Genomic DNA, 19,465 nt, shown 5'->3' with positions numbered 1-19,465 from the left:
CTAGAGTTGGTTCAGTCAGTGGTAAGCATTCTCTTTAAAAAAAAAGGCACTAACAGGCATTAACATGTATACGGGGTCTAATTCCTCTTAAAAGACGCAGCAGATATCTAAAAATTAGCTGAGGCTGATATTGCATTGATTATATTTGAGGTGTTCTTGGGGTATAGGACCAGTAAACAAATTTTACATTCTTTCTCTGTTTTCCTCCAAGAAGAAGGCTCACAATGAGGCCTAATTTGTAACCTTTTTTTTATTGCAACAAAATATAACTTTTTCTGGCTATTGATGGATCACTTTACTTACTAATCAATGTAACTAATAGAGATGCATGTTTGTATTATTATCATGGTATAGTGTGATGGAATGGTATGATAAAGGACAGTAAGAGGCCACAGTACCCATTGTACTGTGATGGTTCTTTGAAAGAGCTATTACATTAATCCCAACGACCTGAAAAAGTCTGTCGTTTTGTGTTATGGTAAACCATACCGCAATTATGCTTCGGAATAATGTACCGCCATTAGAATATTTTAACATTATTAAAGTCATTGATCAGCTTGTTAAAAAAATTGTTGAAATTTAAAAATGGGATCAATTGAATTATGCTTTTAGCTTTTGAATTTCATTCTGACTGTGTATCAGTTGCAATATTGCCATTAAACATTTCAGTTTTTCTGCAGGAAAGATTCCACCACTTAATTTGCTACTTTTTTTAAAAGGATATTACACCTGTGTGGAAGTGATATTTACATTAAGAAGACAAGTTGGATATTACATGATGGGAGTTTATGCTCCAACTCTTCTGATAGTTGTCCTATCATGGCTGTCATTTTGGATAAACCCTGATGCAAGTGCTGCAAGAGTACCTTTAGGTAAATGGAATTAGCATTGATAATCAAATCCATGATCCATTACTGCAGAAAATATTTCTTCATTTCCACAAATGTTATTGACCAATGTACTATTGCATATTTAATCACAAAACACATTTTGTAGCAGGTCATTTGATAAGTTGGAGTTTCAAAGAAGTGAAATCAGAACAGTATATAATTCTGTGAACCGATTACACTTTTTGAGAAAAAACAACAGACTAATTGCATGGGAGTTGTATATTCAAACTCAATTGATTATAGTTATGATTGATATTTCAAATTAAATACTCTCTTACAACGGTGGGTGGCACAGTGGCACATTGGTTAGGACTGCTACCTCAGAGTGCCAGAGACCCGGGTTCGATTCCCACCTCAGGCAATGGTCTGTGTGGAGTTTGCACATTCTCCCTGTGTCTGCATGGGTTTCCTCAGGGTGCTCCGGTTTCCTCCCACAGTCCAAAGGTGTGCAGGTCAGGTGAATTGGCCATACTAAATTACCCGTAGTGTTAGGGTAAATGTACAGGAATGGGTCTGGGTGGGTTGCTGTTTGGAGGGTCGGCGTGGACTTGTTGGGCCGAAGGGCCTGTTTCCACACTATAACTAATCTAATCTAATCTAAAAATAGGATGTTGTTCATTGTCCAATTCTGAGTGCCAGAAATTTCATTTTCATGGACAGTGATTCTTAGGAGATTTGAATAGAAAGATAGTGGTATTATTATTAGCAGAATCTGTACTTGAATATGTGGAATAGACACTGCCTTTTCTGTGATTATTAAGTGGTTATTCAAAGGACTAACCATGTGATCTTTGCCTATCTATAATTTCCAGGTCATATACAGGTATTCGTTGATTATTACTTAAAAGAAAAATGTAAGGGGACAGTGAATCCAAATATTATTAGTTATTTCTTTTCCACTGTTTTTACTGTTTTGCCTTATAAGATAATGAATTATATTAGTTTATAGCTGTATATATCGCATTTGTCCATGTATGTGGTGTACAATAGGCTTTAGCAATTTATTTATGTGTTTATATAAGGGGAGATGTTGGTGAGCATAACAAGTTTAACTATCCTTAGAATCCAATGAGAGTAATTCCTCTTGCTGTTGGCTGAATCAGAAGAGAAAGGGACCTAAAGAGAGAGAGAGCAGAAGATGCTAGAGACTATATTTTTGTCTAACAAATAATGTCCAGATAGAGATGCTGACATTTAATAATTGGAGGAATAGGCAGCATTCTCTACAGTTGCAGCTGAGAGTTACGAAGGGGGTGTTGCTTTTCCTGTTATTCAAATAATGGATAAATTAGTGCAACTGAAGAGAGCATTGAAATGTAGAAGGGAGATTCTATTTTTGGAGTCTATGTTGAAACCGGTAACATAATCAACAAAGTAAAGAGGGCCTATTACAATGTCATCAGAAGTTAGAAACTAAAAAAGACAACAAGACCTAACTGTTCTAAACATCATGCTAAGAGATGGATCTAGCATAGGTCTTGGCAACCAGAAATGTTCACTAAATTATGTATATTATACACCGAGCTGGGAGACTGTGCTATTAATGGCTGTGGCCTTTTATTACACATGTCCCCAAATACTCCTCCTATTCCTGAATGTTTTCCCATTCTAATTACATTTTTACACTTTTAGGATAAGAAATGTTTACATTTCTTATCCTAAAAGTGATGGAATAAACCAATTGTGTCTACTCCACTTGGTATTTGGCCACATCTGGCTGGACTTCTTCCTGTCTAGCTTAAGTGACCATTGTCTCCTATGTCTGGTAAGAAGTGGTTCTACTTCCAATACCCCTATGGCTGCAATGTGTACCACTTTCTTGTCAGGATTGATTTATAAAGAGCTCTCTGCTGTGGTGCTGGGATTCTGTGGTGCATCTCAGAATGCTTCTGTCATACCCTATGCTGTCACTGCTGGTGAACTGATGAGTTTTGCTCTCTGTAAGTAGACTTGTGCCTTGAAATCTTTAAGTGACCTGATTAGGCCTGATGCTCAGTTTGAGAGTAACATTCCCAATGATTTTCCGAAGTGGATTTCAGTGATCCTCTTCCCTTCTGGTAGTTTCAGTGTTGCTCAGGTTCTGCAGATATTTTCTCATCTCTTTTTTTGTCTGGCTCATCTCTGATACTTTTTGGGTTTGTGCAAGGGTGGTCATTCAGGATTTTGGGCACTCATTCAGGCTCCTGTTCACACATGGTGCTGTAGATTGTATTTTGCATGTGGCAAGCCTTCTAGGACTTGAGACATACTCATATTGTACCCTCAGGTCTCTGGATTGGGCTCAGGAATTGCTGTCATCCCAGTTTGTTGCTCAGTTTGTCTGGTTTCTGGCACCCGTAAAGAACTCCAGTCACTATTTGGAATAGAGTTGAATGCTCCTCCTGGAGGTTCCTCATTGCTTATGGATACAACCGAAAACTTATTCTCCAAGGGAATGTTCTTGATAATTCAGGCTCTTGAAGAGCCTTGTGGCTGCATTGGGTTGTGCCACCTCTGTGGCATCTTAGCTGCTCATCATCATGCTTCTCTTTGAAGAACTGTACAAGTCCAGAATTTCTTCATCTAACTGATCACAGAGTTCATGATGTTTCGGCAGACACTACCTTTTTCTGTCCCTTGGAGGAGGAGCACGAGGTCCTAGTCTCCTGTTAGGGTTGGTTGCTACGCACAGTAGTGACCTGGTCTATGTTTTTATCTACCAGCTCACTAGACTAGCAATATACAGTTTGGGGTCACCTCCTTGTGTTGACTGGTGTGGAACATCATTCACAGGGACTGCCTGAAAATGATCTAGATCTGGTAGATTTTTCTGTACCACCAGGGAATATTGAAGCAGCACAACTGTGCAACTTCCTGGCTTCACAAACATTGATTTAGAAGGATTTGTGAAGTTTCTTGTACTTTATGTTGGAGCCTTGCAGTCTGCATCTTCAGACTCTCATTGAGGCAGCTTCTGGGCTGTAGAGCTAAATTGGGAAAATCTTGAAAAGCCCTGGTCTCAGCGACTACATAGCATCTGATAGGAACCAAAACAGAAATTGCAGGAAAATCTCAGCAAGTCTTGTAATACCTGTGAAGAGAATCAGAATTAACTTTGATTTCTCTTCACAGATGCTGCCAGTCCCGCTGAACTTTTCTAGCACTTTCTGATTTACAACATGCATAGTTCTTTTGGGTTTTATTGAGCTTCTGACAGGATCTGACAGCTTTTGCTGTATCAAGTTTAAATCTTGCTTTGTGCCCATTAACAAAGAGCTGTACATTATTTAAATTGTTATCTAGGCTAATTTTCCTAGGCCTTTTAAGTAGTTGAAAATCTTCTACCTCCTGTTAACTTGGACAAAAGGACTGAATTCCAAAGAAGAGGTGAGTGTGACAGTCCTTGACATCAAAGCCACAATTAACCAAAGGCAGCATCAAGGAGCCCTAACAAAGCTGGAGTCAGTGGGAATCTAATACAGGTTGCACAAAGATAGATGAATGTGGTAATGGGAGTCCATCATCTCAAATCCAGTACATCACTTCAGGGGCTCCTGAGGGTAATGTCCTCAGCCCAACCACCTTTAACTGCTTCATCTTCCTTCCATCATAAGGCCAGAAGTGATATTTGCTGATGATTGCACGAAACTCAACACCATTCATAACTCAGAGCTGAAAAATGTGTTGCTGGAAAAGTGCAGCAGGTCAGGTACCATCAAAGGAGCAAGCGAATTGACGTTTCAGACATAAGCCCTTCTTCATTCTCCTGCTCCTTTGATGCTGCCTGACCTGCTGCGCTTTTCCAGCAACACATTTTTCAGCTCTGATCTCCAGCATCTGCAGTCCGCCTTTTCCACCATTCATAACTCCTTAAACACTGAAGTAGTTCATGACCAACTGCAGCAAGACCTATGGAATATCCAGGGATGGACTGAAAAGAGGCAAACAACCTTCTCACCACACAATTACCATCCTCATCAAAAGACATTCTAACCAGTGTTGCTTGACAGTTCAATGGCATTATGGTTGCTGAATCCCTGATATCAACATCCTGGGGGTTACCATTGACAAGAAACTGGAATAGCCAATTATATAACATTCCCCAGCTGATAGGAAGAGGTCTTCCATCTGCCTGAGTCTGAATATCCACAGGAATGCTGTTAAACCCCTTAATATCTATATATTTAATACTCCATTTGATATATGACAAGTGACTATAATTACCTGGGAGTCTTAATTGATATGGGTCAGACCATTCCCTCCTATCCCATGATGTATACCGAACTTTGTATCGAGGCTAATATCAACACTTCTCAAGGATCTTCCGTATCAAACTGTCTCTGTGCAAGAAGCAGCTGTATTTGCTTTTATTCTGCAGGACTCTATATTGTATGCATTTTACAAGACCATCTGTTATCTTAACCTTGTTACCTTGGATAGCCGCCTCCTATGAAAGCTACATTCACTCTAGCTTATCGTGTAACTTTCCATATTAGAATATAGAAACTGCTGTTTCAGCTAAAGATCTTTCCCAGCCATTCTGTTAACTGAGAACCACTTGTACTGTTTCAACAATGGGCAGCCCTAAGATTATTCTGCCTCATTCGGGTCAAGGCTACATATTTGCAAGTATGTCAAAGCCCAGTCAGTTAACAATCTGTACCAACTCTAGAAGCTGCTCAGAGGAATAACATTCTACTTGCAAATACCACTGCCTAACTAATTGCATAAACGTTTAACAATTTGAGGCCTCCCTTGATTGCAGGAAGTCTGGTCAGGCTTTGTCAGCCACTCCCATGTCAATTCAGTCTCTTCTCAAAGTGTCAAGATAGGAGAAGAGTTACTGACAGCAGCATCACAGTGAATCAGTATGGAAGTGTGTCCTACAGTCAGCATTGTGATGAAGCAGTTTAAGAACAATGTCCTTCATTCAGTTCTTGTTGAAAAAAAATAGAAGTTATATGTTCATTATTTGGTAAGAAACTACTGTTAGGGACCATCTGTGAATTGCTGTAAATTAGAAATCTTTATTATAAAGCCCCAGAAATAAGTAAAGTTGGGAGTAACATAATGTAAGCAAGCCATTATAGACTAAGGGAGGGAGAGTAAAATTAACGTAAAAGAAATTAAGTTTGTAAGTTAGCTCACTGAGCTGGAAGGTTTGTTTTCAGATGTTTCGTCACCATGACAAGGTAACATCATCAGTGAGAGTCTCCGTTGAAGTGCTGGTGGTATGTCTCGCCTCTCTATTTATCGGTCTTGGTTTCTGAAGGTGGGTGATGTCATTTCTGTTTTTTTCCCCAAGGGAAGGTAGTTGGGATCCAAGTCGATGTGTTTATTGATGGAGTTGGTTTGAGATTTGGCATTGGAGCCAAGTCCTGTATGTTCTATGATTTACTGTATGTGGGAAGTCTTCGATGCACTTGACAGTCTGAATGACTGTCCATATTCCCACAAGAAAATCTGTTCTTGAGTTAGGTGCCTACCTGATGGTCACTCATTCCTTCTCTGATGGCAGTAGGCTGACCAAGTTTAAAATCATGCTCTCATTGTAATTCTGAGCCTTACAGAAGTACAGTTGTGTTTCCAAATGACGCTCCAGCTCCAATTCCGGGTTCTCAAGCTAATCAGTGAGGTAGCACTTCCTGCCAATGAAGGCAAATGGTGCCTTGAGTGAAATTTTACAGACATGAGGAAAAAGAACCTCCATGTCAGTCAAGAAACCTGGAGGTTCTTTTTCCTCATGTCTGTAAAATCACCCTTAAGGCACCATTTGCCTTCACTCCAAATCCCGACCTCCGGCAAATTAGTTTAAACTCCCATCAACTGCAACCGTAATCCCCCCACCTCTGCAAGGATCTTATTCCCATTCAGGTTCAGGTGCAACCTGCTAGATTTGTACAGCTCTCACCTTCCCCAGGAATGAACTCAGTGATTCAGGAATATAAAGCCCTCTGTCTTAGCCCTTGGATATAACCAAGGCACAAGAGAGCATGGCAAGGCTGATTGTCATTTATTTTAATGCACGGCATCTTGCAAGTTCAACAGATGTGAGGGTATTGATTAACACAAGGGGATGTGATATCATTGCTATTACAGAGGTATGGTTAAGTGATGCACAGGGGTAGTAACTCAGTAGTTTGGAATATCAAACCTTTAGGTGATACAGTAAGATGAGGAGGGATACATTATTGGTAAGAATTCAGTTATCGCAGTAAGGAGAGATGATATTTTAGAAGGTTCCTCAAATGAGGTCACAGAGTCATAGAAATCTACAGAGTAGAAAGTGGCTCTTCATGTCTGCCTAAGTCAAAAACCATCACCTTACCATTCAAATCCTGTTTTTCAGCACTTAGCCAAAATCCTTTTCTGCTGTAGCATCGCAACTGCACATAGAAATGCTCCTGGAATGTTGAGAGTTCCTGCTTCTAGTACCTTTTAAAGACAGTAAGTCCCAGATTTCCACCAACCTCTGGGTAAAAATGTTTTTCCTCACATCTCCTGTGAACCTTCTGCCTTTTGCTTTAAACCTATGCCTCAGTCATTGATCTCTCCATCAAGGGGAAAAGCTTTTGATCCCATCTACCCTATCTATGCCCCTCATAATTTTATGGTTCTTAATAATCTTTTCTGCCATATGGTTACAACTTAAACAGAGGATGTCCTGTTGACCCCAGAACAGTCCGAAAAAGACAGAAAGACAGATGTGTAGGCAAATCTGAGATGTGTAAAAACGATAAGGTAATAATAATAGGGGATTTTAATTTACCCAATATTGACTGGAATAGACAAAGTATTAAAAGCTTAGAGGGGTTCGATTTCTTCACAACTATCCAGGAAAGCTTTTCAAGCTAGGAAGTCGAAAGTCTTCCAAGAGAAGGGACAGTGTTAGACCTAATTTTAGGGAACAAAAGCAGGCAAGTGGTAGATGTAGCAGTAGGGGAGTATTTCAGTGAAATTGACTACAATTCATGAAGATCTAGAGATAAAGTTGAACTGTTCTTAAAGTAAGACAAGATTAGGCGAATGTGAACTGAGAGCAGCTACTTGCAGGAAAATTCACATCAAAGCACTGAATGGCATTCAGAATCATAAATAGTGAGAGTACAGCGTCATAAAGGTGAAGAATGTGACTAACAGGCACGAAAAGCCCTGGATGTCAAAGGATGTGCAGGATTGGCCAAGAAATAGAAGGAAGCTTGTGGTAGATACCAAATGCTCAAGAGAGTGAATGCCCAAGAGAAATATGGAAAGTGCAAGGAGTTTCTTCGAAAAAGGAATTGGGAGAGAGGAGTGAGAACATGAAAAATCCCATAAGGGTGGCTCAATGGCTTAGTAGTTAGCACTGCTGCCTCAGAGCGTCAGGGACCCGGGTTCAATTCCAGCCTCTGGCGACTGTTTGTTTGTGTGGACTTTGTGCATTCTCCCCACGTATGCATGGGTTTCCCCTGACAGTCCAAAGATGTGCAGGTTAACTGGATTGACCTTGTTAAAGTGCCCACTGTGTCCAGGGTTGTGTATGTCGATTAGCCAGGGGAAATGCAGGCTTACAAGGATAAGGTAGAGGGGGTGGATCTAGTTGGGATGTTGTTTGGAGGATTGGTATGGACTCAATGGGGTGAATGGCCTGCTTCCACACTGTAGGGATCCTATGATAACATTAAGGAAAATCCAAAGCCATTTTATAAATACTTGTATATCTGCAGCAAGAGAATAACTGAGAAAATATAAGGAACATGAACACAAATTGCTGGTAACTGCAGTTCTGATGAAAAGCCACCAGACTCGAAATGCTAACTCTGCCGCCTTGCAATGATGCTGCCAGACTGCAGGGTTTGCCAGCAATTTCTGTTTTAGTTTCAGATCGCCAGCATCAATAGTTCTTTGTTTTAACTTAGGAAAGGAGTAGGGCTCATTAGGGATCAAAGTGGCAATATGTATATGGAACCAAAGGACATAGATGACGTTTTAAGTGAGTACTTCCATTTGTATTCACAATATAGAAGGACAGTATAGGTCTAGACATCAGAGAGAGGGACTGCGATAACAAATTAATATGGGGGGGGGGGAGGGGTGGTATTTGCTGTGTTAACAGACTTGAAAGTGGATAATAAATCTCAGACCAGATGAGATGCATCACAGGCTGCTGTGGGAGAAAAGGAGGAGATTGCAGGGGTTCTGATATTAATTTTCAAATTTGCTCTGGCCACAGGAGGGGTGCTAAGGACAAGACCACTAATGTTGAAACCATTACTGAAAAAAAGTGATAGAGAAAAAAACAGTGAGTTTAACATCTGTGGTGTAGAGACTATTGGAAAAATGTCTGATGGACAGAATTAATCTGCACTTGGACAGGTCAGAATTAATCAAAGATAGTCAGCATGGTTTTGTAACAGGAAGATCGTGACTGATAAATTTGAATTTTTTGTGCAAGATGTACAGATAAAGGTAGTTGATATAGTCTCCTTCAGTACTGTCTTGTGTGGCATACTGGTTAACTTAAGACCCCATGGAATACAGGGAAATTTGGCAAAATTGATCCAAAATTGGCTTAGTGGCAGGAAGCAGAGGCTGATGGTCAATTATGCCTTTATGACTGGAAGCCTGTGTCCAGTAGTGTACCACAGGCTTCAGTGATTTGTCCCTGGCTGTTTGTTGTGTATATCAGTGATTTAGGCATTAATGTGGGAGATGTGATCAAGTTTGTAGATGACATGAAAATTGGTGATGTGGTAAATAGCAAGGATTAAAACTTTAGACTACAGGACGATATACATTGGCTAATCCGAAAGGGATGAACAGTGACAAATGGACTTTAATCCTGAAAAGTATGAGGTCATGCGTTTTGGAAGGACTAACAAAGCAAGGGAATACATATTAGATAGCAGAACCCTGGGAAATACAGGAAACCCCAAAACCGAGGACTCTTGTTATATTAATTATACCTTCACTCCCTCTTTTGATAAACACTGCTGCCATTGTGTGTTTCATCATCTACAAGACCCACTGAAACAACTCATCCAGGATCTTTAGTCATTTCCTTTCAAACTCATGACTTCGGCCATCTGGATTGGCAGAGAAACAGATATATGGGAATACAACGACCTGCAAATTTCCCTCCAAGACTGGCACCATCCCTATTTGGGAATATATCACTGTTCCTTCTCTGTCATTGCGCTAAAATCCTGAAAGTCCCTCCCTGTAACATTATGGGTGTACCCACACCGTGGTTTGCAGCAGTTCAGGAAGGCAGCTCATCACCACCGTCTCCAGGGTAATTAGGGGTGGGCAATAAATAAACAAATGAATAAAAGAAGTTATCTCGTGACAGGGAAAATCTTTCAACTACCTGACTTGGACCAGGCTGCACAGTGGCACAATTGGTTCTTCACAGTCACCTCAGACCTCTGACACAAGCCAGACATAGGCCGGATGTTCTTATAAGAGATGGGATACCACACTAACTATAAACTGACAAACCAAGGGATTACTGAGATTTGGTAAGAAATAACTAGGTTCTGAAGGCTTTAGTAGGTTCTTTGACATTATACAGCTGTCATAATTGACCATATTAAGTTTGACAGACATGCCCAGGGCCTAGAAGAGAGGACAGACTTGTTTGAGAATGACTTACCTGCCTCTCAATCAAGTGTAACTCTTGTTTTATTGAGGAAATCATAGAGAGTCATACAGCTTTTACAGCATGGAAAAAAGCCATTTAGTGCATTGTGTCAGTGCTAGCTATCAAACATTCATCTATTCCAGTCCATTTTCTAGCACTTGATCCATAGCCTTTTATGATATGACGTGTCAAGTGTTCATCTAAATACTCCTTAAATATCTTAATGGATCCTGCTGCTACCATTTTTTTCAGGCAATGAGTTCAAGATATCCATAATCCTGTGGGTGAATTTTTTTTCTCCTCAAATCCTTTCTGAAACTCCTGATCCTTACCTTAAAATAGTGGCCCCTGGTTACTGAACTGTGCTGTGACGTAGAAAAGTTTCTCCCTATCTATCCTGACCATGCCCCTCAGTCAAATACTCATTCAACGTTCTCCCAAATCTATTAGTCTGTCTTCATAGTTGAATTACTCCAACTCAGGCAACGTCCTAGTGAATCTCTTCTGTACCCTTTCCAGTGCAGTCACATCCTGTCTATAATATGGTAACCAGAACGGCACATGGTACTTCAGCTTAGGCCTAACTAACATTATGTACAGCTTCATCATAACCTTTTCACTCTTGTAATCAGTGTGTTCATAATAAAGGCAAGTATCTGGCATACATTCTTAACTTCCTTATCTACCTTTCCTGCTTCCTTCAAGTATCTATTAACACACGTGTCAATGTCTTTTTGATCCCCTAATGGCCTACTGCTGTTCCTTTTTTTTATTGTCTTAGTAACATGTTCGAGTGTCAATCAAGTGAGTTGGTTTGACCTGGAGCATATTTTCAGTACGATGTTTCAGAGTCGGTTAGCTTCACCAACTCACATTCTGTTTGGGACCAGTTATGATGATTTATGCCTTTTTTGCTTTGCGATGGAGTTCGCCTGCTGCAAAGATCTGCTTGCTGCCAGGAACTGTCTACTCTAATCTCTGACAGCTTCCCTTGTCACAAGTCTGTCCACTTCAGATTCTGCCAGTCATGCTTACCACTGGAGTGTGTTTAGCCTATCTGTGTAGCCTATCTACACAGCATTTGCCAGTTTCTTCCACGTGATTCATCTGTCTTTACTCGAGACTCTGTCGATTGAGATGTCTTTAGTTTCCCTCATTTTAAGTCTGCTGCTTTTTCCTCTCATTTTTCTGTACTGCAGAGTTGTTCTCTCATCTCACATTAACATTGTAACATGGTTGCTGCTGCTTTCCTTTGTTGTAAATGTTCACAGTAGGGCTGGGCATCACATAGATGCTGTTCCCATTTGCTGCAAGGAGAGATTTTAATGGTAATAATGGTGTCTTTGTGCATCGAAGAATTATTAAAGAGTAGGGATGTTTACCAGTAGAATAATTCAAAAGTTTTGTATCGAAATACATGAAGCACTTGAAACAAAATTAATGAGTTAATTTGATAGCGACTACTGAGACATGGTTACATGAGACCAGGTCTGGGAATTGAATATTCAACGGTATTCAGCATTTCGGAAAGACAGACTGAAAGGAAAGGGAGGTGGTGGAGCTTTGCTGGTGAAGGAAGGGATCAGCGCTATAATGAGAAATGACCTAAGCAGAAGAGATCAGGATGTGGAATCAGTCTGGGTAGAAATAAGAAATAATATAGGGAAGAAGTACTTTGTAGGAGTAATCTGTAGGTCCCCAGAGAGTAGTTGCACAGTGGGGCACAGTATAAACATGAAAATATTAGAGGCTTCCACAAAAGGTACAGCAATAATCGTGGGTGATTTTACCATGCACATAGATTGGAAGACCCAAATTGGCAAGGGTAGCCTGGAGGCAGAATCCATTGAATGTATTAGAGATTATTTCTTCCAGCAGTATGTTGCGGAACCAACCAGGGAGCAGGCAATGATGGATTTAGTATTGTGTAATGAGGAGAGATTAATTGATAACATCATAGTTAGGGATCCTCCAGGAAGTAGTGGCCATAATATGACAATTCAAAATTCACTGGAGTGAATTAAATAAAGGAAATTATATAGGCATGAGGACCAGTTTGGTCCATGTAGATTGGACAGGAAGGCTAAAAGGTAAGACAGTGGATCAGCAGTGGCAGTTGTTTAAGGAGCTACTTAATTCCTCACAATTAAAATATATTCCCATGAGGAAGAAAGATGGTAATGGGGTAAAAGAAATCCATAGGTAAACAAGGTAAAACTAAAGGTGTACCATATTGCAAAGGCCAGTGGCAGGCTGGAAGATTGGGAAGCTTTCAACCATAAACAAAGGGAGACAAAAAAAAGACCTGAGTAACTTACAAAAGAAGAATCAAGAATCAGAATCCCTACAGTGTGGAAACAGGCCCTTTGGCCCAACAAGTTCACACCAACCCTCATGCACCTAATCTACATATCCCTGAAGACTGTGGACAATTTAGCATGGCCAATTCATCTAACCTGCACATCTTTAGACATGGAAGGAAACCGGAGCACCCAGAGGAAACCCATGCAGACACTGGGAGAACATGCAAACTCCACACAGACAGTCATTCGAGGCTGAAATTGAACCTGGGTCCCTGGTGCTGTGAGGCAGCAGTGCTGACCACTGAGCCACTGTGTCGCCCCCTAGCAAAAACTCTCAAAAAAGACAAGCGTCACTAAGCTGAATGTTGTTCTCATGGAAGCTAATAGTGGGAACACTGGCAGAAAGACTAACTCAATATTTAGCCTCAGTTTTCACATTGGAGGACAATAGTACCATTCCTGTTGGAATGGGCAAATCAGAGGCAATAGAAAGGGTAGAACTAAGAACAATCAACATCGATAGGGAAAAGTTACTCAGAAAACTGTTAGGATTAATGGCAGCCAAGTCTCCTAGGCCTGATGGCCTACGTCCGAGAGTATTAAGGGAAGTGGCAGCGGAGATCGTGAATCCATTGTTTACAATACAGGTAGTTTTCCTGTAACGCAGTAGTTGCGTTCCCGTGCAACATCATGTTATAGATAATCGCACAATATATGTAATGGGGCCTATGAAAAAAACAGGGTTGAGGTGAACCACCAAAAATATCAGTAAAAATCAAAACAAAAGTAACAGCTAGCTTAACACAAACAATAGCACAGTCTAAGTAAATCTTTAAATCATGTATTTTAATGAAATAATACTGTAAGTTTAACACTAACGCTAAAATCACTGACTACAACACTGTACCTTTCATGAGGCACTTCACCAGAAAGCAGGTGAGTCGACTTGACTAAGTAATGCTGACACGGAGGTCCAGTCCTCCTTAAGATTCTCCCCCCTTTGGAAGTAAAGTTCGTTCTAAATGTAGATTGCAATTCCCAGTTTCAAACTAAGTTTCAAGACTTACAGAGCTGATTGCATTCCTGTTTTAGCTGAACACAGTGTGCAGAGGATTCTAAGGCTGTGTGTTGCCATTCGGGTAGTGCCAGGGATTGAATCGCATAACGGCAAATGGGAGTTTGCTTTATAATTTAAAAAATCTGCAGTTCCCAAATCATGTTTGAACCAAATCATGTTTAATAAATGCTCATTATAAAGGAACTACCTGTATTCCAAAATTCCCTAGACATGGGAAAGGTTCCAGTAGATTGAAGAGATTACATTAGCATTTTTCCAATCAGTTTGGGAGGCAGTATGTGGGAAGTTACAGACCAGATGGCTTAGTATCTGTTGTTGGGAAAGTGTTAGAACCAATCATCAAGGAAGCAATACCAGGACATTCAGAATGTCAAAATGCTATCCATCAGATTCAGCATGGTTTTATGAAGGTCAAGTCATGTTGGAATAATTTGCTAGAGTTCTTCGCAGATGTAACAGGCAAAGTGGATAATGGGAATCCGATAGATGTAATATATCTGGACTTCCGGAAGGCTTTTGATAATTTGCCGCACAAAAGATTAATTCACAAGATTGGATTATATGGGTTAGAGATCATTTATTAACTTGGATAAGTGACTGGCTGATGAACAGAGACAGAGAGTAGGGATAATTGTTTTTTTTCTGGATGGCAAGAAGTAACTAGTGAGGTGCCATAGGGTTTGGTCCTTGTCCCCTAGCTATTTACAAACTACATTAATGACTTGGATACAGAGAGAGAAGGCTCTAATGCCACATTTGCTGACAACACAAAAATAGGGGGGGGGAATGGTAAATTGCAATGAGGAAATAAAAGCCTTACAAATAGATAGGTTAGGTGAGTGGGCCAAAACGTGGCAGCTGGAGTTTAACATGGATAGGTGTGAGGTCACGCATTTTGATTGGAAAAATGGGAAGACGACCTACTATCTAAATGTGGAGAGACTTCGGGGTGTTCCGTGCGGAGGGATTTGGGTGTCCTCGTTGATGAGTCACAGAAAATTGGCATGCAAGTACAGCAGGTAATAAAGAAAGTGAATTGAATGTTAGCTTTTATAGCTGAAGGAATAGAATTTATGGGCGGCACGGTGGCACAGTGGTTAGCACTGCAGCCTCACAGCGCCAGAGAGCCGGGTTCAATTCCCTCCTCGGGCAACTGTCTGTGTGGAGTTTGCACATTCTCCCTGTGTCTGCGTGGGTTTCCTCCGGGTGCTCCGGTTTCCTCCCACAGTCCAAAAATGTGCAGATTAGGTGAATTAGCCATGCTAAATTGCCCGTAGTGTTAGGTATAGGGGTAAATGTAGGTGAATGGGTCTGGGTGGCTTGGTCTTCGGAGGGTCGGTGTGGACTTGTTGGGCCGAAGGGCCTGTTTCCACACTGTAAGTAATCTAATCTAAGTAATCTAATATAAAGGTAAGAAGTATTGTTGCAGTGATACAAGGCATTGGTGAGACCACATCTGGGATATTGTGCATAGTTTTGGTCCCCTTACTTAAGGAATGATGTAGTGGCATTGGAGGCAGTTCAGAGGAGGTTTGCTAGATTGATCCTAGATGAGGGGTTTGTCGTATGAAGAGAGATTGAATAGTTTAGCCTCTGGAATTTAGAGGAGTGAGGGGAGGTTAAATTGATGAATTCAAGATTATAAAAGGTATGGATAAAATAGATGTGTGGGGCATTCTTAGATAAAAGGTCATAGTCTTAGGATAAAGGATAGCATAGTTAAAATCGAGTTGAGGAGAAACAACTTCAAAGGTTTGCAAATCTGTAGCATTCTCTACCACAAAGTGCGTTGGATGCTGGAACAGGGAGTAAATTTAAGGAGGAGTTAGACAGATTAGTAGTAATTGATAATGGGTTGAAGGGTTATGGGAGAAGGCAGGAAAATGGAGGTGAGGAGCATATCAGCCATGATCAAATGGCCTAATTTTGCCCCTATATTTTATGAACTTAATGCTACCATCAGGTTGTAAGTGTGTTTGAAGATGTCTTGGTCGCTCGAACCATTTGTTGAACTATGTGCTTCATGTTCAGAACATGGAGATATCTCTGCATTATTCTTTTATGTAATTAGTCTATTTACACACAATTATCAGACCTGATGTCACTTCCTGTGATATAATTAGCAATCTGATTTGTACTAGCTGCCTTCTATTAAGCACAGCACTGTAACTTGAACTGCATAAGGTGGTACAGAGATAGAAAAGTTAAGAAGACATGTGGGTCACTGAAGGATTAGTGTGAGTTGAAAAATTTGATTTCATGGCACAAGTGTGCTGGTGCACTGGAATGGGCTCTACCTGAACCAGGGTGGGACCGTCATCCAAATGGAAAGGATAATTTGGGCTGGTGTTGAGTTTTTCACTAGCAAAAAGGGATGGGGTCTGAATAAAATAAGATGTCTGAAAATAACAGGAACAGGAGGTGAGAGTCAAGGCCACACAAAGATCAGGGTCAAGAATAACAAATAGTCAAGAAACACATACAGTTAGGAAGCACAGGTATAAATTTAACATCAAAAATCAAATGAAAGCGATAGCTGTTAAAAAATGACTTAAATTGCCTGTACAGGGCAATATACACAAAATCCAAAATAAGGAGGTTGTAATCCAAATTGAAGCTCGAGTTGCAGAACCATTTGGAATTCCTGAAACATGGCTTCTGAAGCAACTGGACCAGAAATTAAATATTGGACATACAAGAAAGGTTAAAGAAAACAGATGAGAATTCCTCTTGTCCTCCTTTTCCAGAAGGAAGCAGAAAGAGCACAAATGTGACTTTATCAAGGTGCCGGAACCGACAGTTATAGAGGACATTGTATCACGACTGTGAGGGCTACCATTTGTATGGCCATTGAAAGTGCTATCTGTGGGTGACCAGACACAAAATAATGTGGCATCCGAACTATAGCCACATTATTTAATAATGTGCTAGTGATCTGTCCTGAAAGTTTTTGATTCACTACAATTAATGAGAGGCTAGCTGCTTAAAAATAATGACTGTCATTCTACACCTGTACGTCTGTCTCCGATTAGTCAAAAACGAATCAGCCGTTACTGACATACTTGATGGGATAGCTGCTGAGTGGATATTTTCCCTTGTGTGGGAATCTCAAATTAGACAACATAGTTTAAAAATGAGAGGTTTCCCACTTTCAGCAGAAATAAGGAGGAATTGTTTTTTCTCGTTGAGTTGTTTGTCTTTGGAACTCATTTTCCCTGAGAGCTGGAGAAACTGAGGTCAGTCAAGTATTCAAGGCTCAGTTAAACAGATTTTAGATCAACAAGTGAATGGATTTTGGGCTCATAGATGGGGAGAGACAGACAGGAACACGGAGCTGGACATGAATCTGATCAGCCAAAATCTTTCTGGGAATGGAGTAGGCTTAAGGGGCAAAATGACCTAGTCCTAAAATAGTTTCTGTGACCAGCTGCTCAATCTCCAGTTCCTTTCAAATCACTTGCTGACACTGTGGTTGCTCCAAGGGGCAACTTTCTCACGCAGAGGGTGGTGCGTGCATGGAATGAGCTGCCAGAAGAAGTGGTGGAGGCTAGTACAATTACAGCATTTAAAAGGCTGGGTGTATGAATAGAAAGGGTTTAGAGAGATATGGGCCAAGTACTGGCAAATGGGAGTAGACTGATTTAGGATATCTGGTCGGCATGGATGAGTTGGACCGCAAGGTCAGTTTCCATGCTGTGCATCCCTATGACTCTATCTATCTAATACTCTGCTATGGGCCATCAGTGGCTTCCCAGCAAAAATCCTGAAATGGATCCATTCTACACTGGGGCGACCGAACGTAAACTAAGGGAACGACTCATTGAGCATTGCAGCTGGGTCCACAGGGGTCGACTAGTCCTCTCGGTCAGCACCCTTTCAATTCCCCAACCACTCCCTTTCTGACATGACCATCCTTGGCCTCCTCCATTGCCAAAACTAACCACAGGGCCTATTGGAGGAACAACACCTTACCTTCCACCTGGGCACCCTACAGCCCAGAGGACTCAACATTGAGTTCTCTAATTTCAAATGACCTCTGTCCCCATCTCCTAACTCCATTCCCAGCCCGTTCCCCCCCCCTCACTGCCACTGCTTACAGCCACCAACCAGATTCATTCCTCCCATTGACCAACCAGGTCATACCCTCCACCTGTCTTCACCTATCTTCACCACCCTGCCCCTGCCTCGCCCTTTATCTGCATCTCTCCTCCCCCCCACCCACCCAGTGCTGAAGAAGGGTTACACCCGAAACATGTCTAACTAACTGGAAGAGATTGAAGCTAGAAGAAGTGGGTCTGAAACAATAGAAGAAGCACTCTCTGACCTTGAGCACATACATGAGGTCATTTGAAGGCAGTGTAGCCAAGCCATCTGGTCAGACTCTAAGAATGAACACCTGCCCTCAGTTTTTCAGGATATGCCTTAAAACCATTCCTGCCCCCTGTGAAAACCTGACCTCTCTTCTTTCTACCTCTGGATTAAGACTTCTAGCACCTGATCAGAGAACTTCGTAACCTTCACTTCAACCTGTTGCTCCATTGCTGCTCCTCTTCTTTCCAGCAAAGATTTTCTAATACAGTTCCACTCACATTTGTAGCCCATATGGTTAAAGGCCAAGTGGTGAAAAATGGGATTAGAATAGTTAAATGGTTGTTTCTGACTGCACATGCTAGGGGTCTGAAGTGCTTTTTTCTATGGTGTAAATCTGTATGGTTCTACAAATTTGTGTCATTTTTTAAAATGAATAGAAAACCTTTAAAAAATGGAGGCTAGCTATACAAGACACTCCTGGCCCCCTGCAGAGCACGCTGCTGGTCAACAATGTTAGGCTGCATGTTACTTTTGTTTTGCTCAACTGATCACATGAAGTTTGTGTGCTACCACTTCAACTCATAATTACCTTTTCTATGTCTTGGTTTCCAACAAATACACAGTGATGGAGTCATGATAAAGAGCAGGACATCTGGATTCAGGAGACAAATTGAAGAATGACAGGAGAAAACTGGCTCCAGAACAGAAATCTGAGTAGTGGTTTAGCGTGGTTACTCAGACTGACAAAAGTTGGGAAGTGGTATTCTACAAAGACCAATTCTGGGGCCATTGTAACTTGGACTTGAATCTGGTACAATTTCAAACTTTGAGAGTGACTCCAATTGGTGTGTGCCATTAATGGAGAGGAAGACTGTGTCAAAATACAGTGAAGCAATAATAAATTTGTAAAATAGATTCATAATTGGGAAAGAATTAGTAAATGTGAGGTGTACATATGAGAAGAGTAAGGAAGCCTCATTCTAAATAGAATAAAAATTTCTTAATGGGTTAAAGGAATAGAGGAATCTCAGTGTACTGTTAAGACCATGATGGGATGAATGTGTTAATAATCAAGCACTATTCCATTATATTATTATTCCAATCATACCATTAATAAAAATGACTAATTACTAAATAGGTCAATTTGATTCCCTTGTATGCTATTATTCAGAATAAAAAACACATTCACAAGTTTCTTTAACTCAAAAATATGTTTAAGTAAAACCTATTTCAAAAACGCTCAGTGAACTTGATTAGAAATTAAGCTGTAATTTGGATTGAG

The 19,465-nt window shown here is 40.8% G+C and overlaps 1 protein-coding gene across 4 annotated transcripts in view; it reads left to right on the top strand.

Moving 5' to 3' along the window:
- The window catches only part of glrbb (glycine receptor, beta b), a 223,778-nt gene that overhangs the window by 129,075 nt on the left and 75,238 nt on the right, over nt 1-19,465 (top strand). For 3 of the 4 annotated variants that reach the window (XM_072584269.1, XM_072584271.1, XM_072584272.1), the window contains exon 8: nt 720-872. The exons of the other annotated variant lie outside the window; for it this stretch is intronic. In XM_072584269.1, coding sequence (XP_072440370.1) covers nt 720-872 — 153 coding nt within the window. The remainder of the gene's footprint in view (nt 1-719; nt 873-19,465) is intronic. 4 annotated transcript variants of the gene reach the window in all.

This window comes from Chiloscyllium punctatum, chromosome 14 (genome assembly GCF_047496795.1).
Source record: "Chiloscyllium punctatum isolate Juve2018m chromosome 14, sChiPun1.3, whole genome shotgun sequence".
NCBI lineage: Eukaryota > Metazoa > Chordata > Chondrichthyes > Orectolobiformes > Hemiscylliidae > Chiloscyllium > Chiloscyllium punctatum.
The sequence above is the reverse complement of the archived record's forward strand: the minus strand, read 5'-3'. Positions and strand labels throughout refer to the sequence as shown.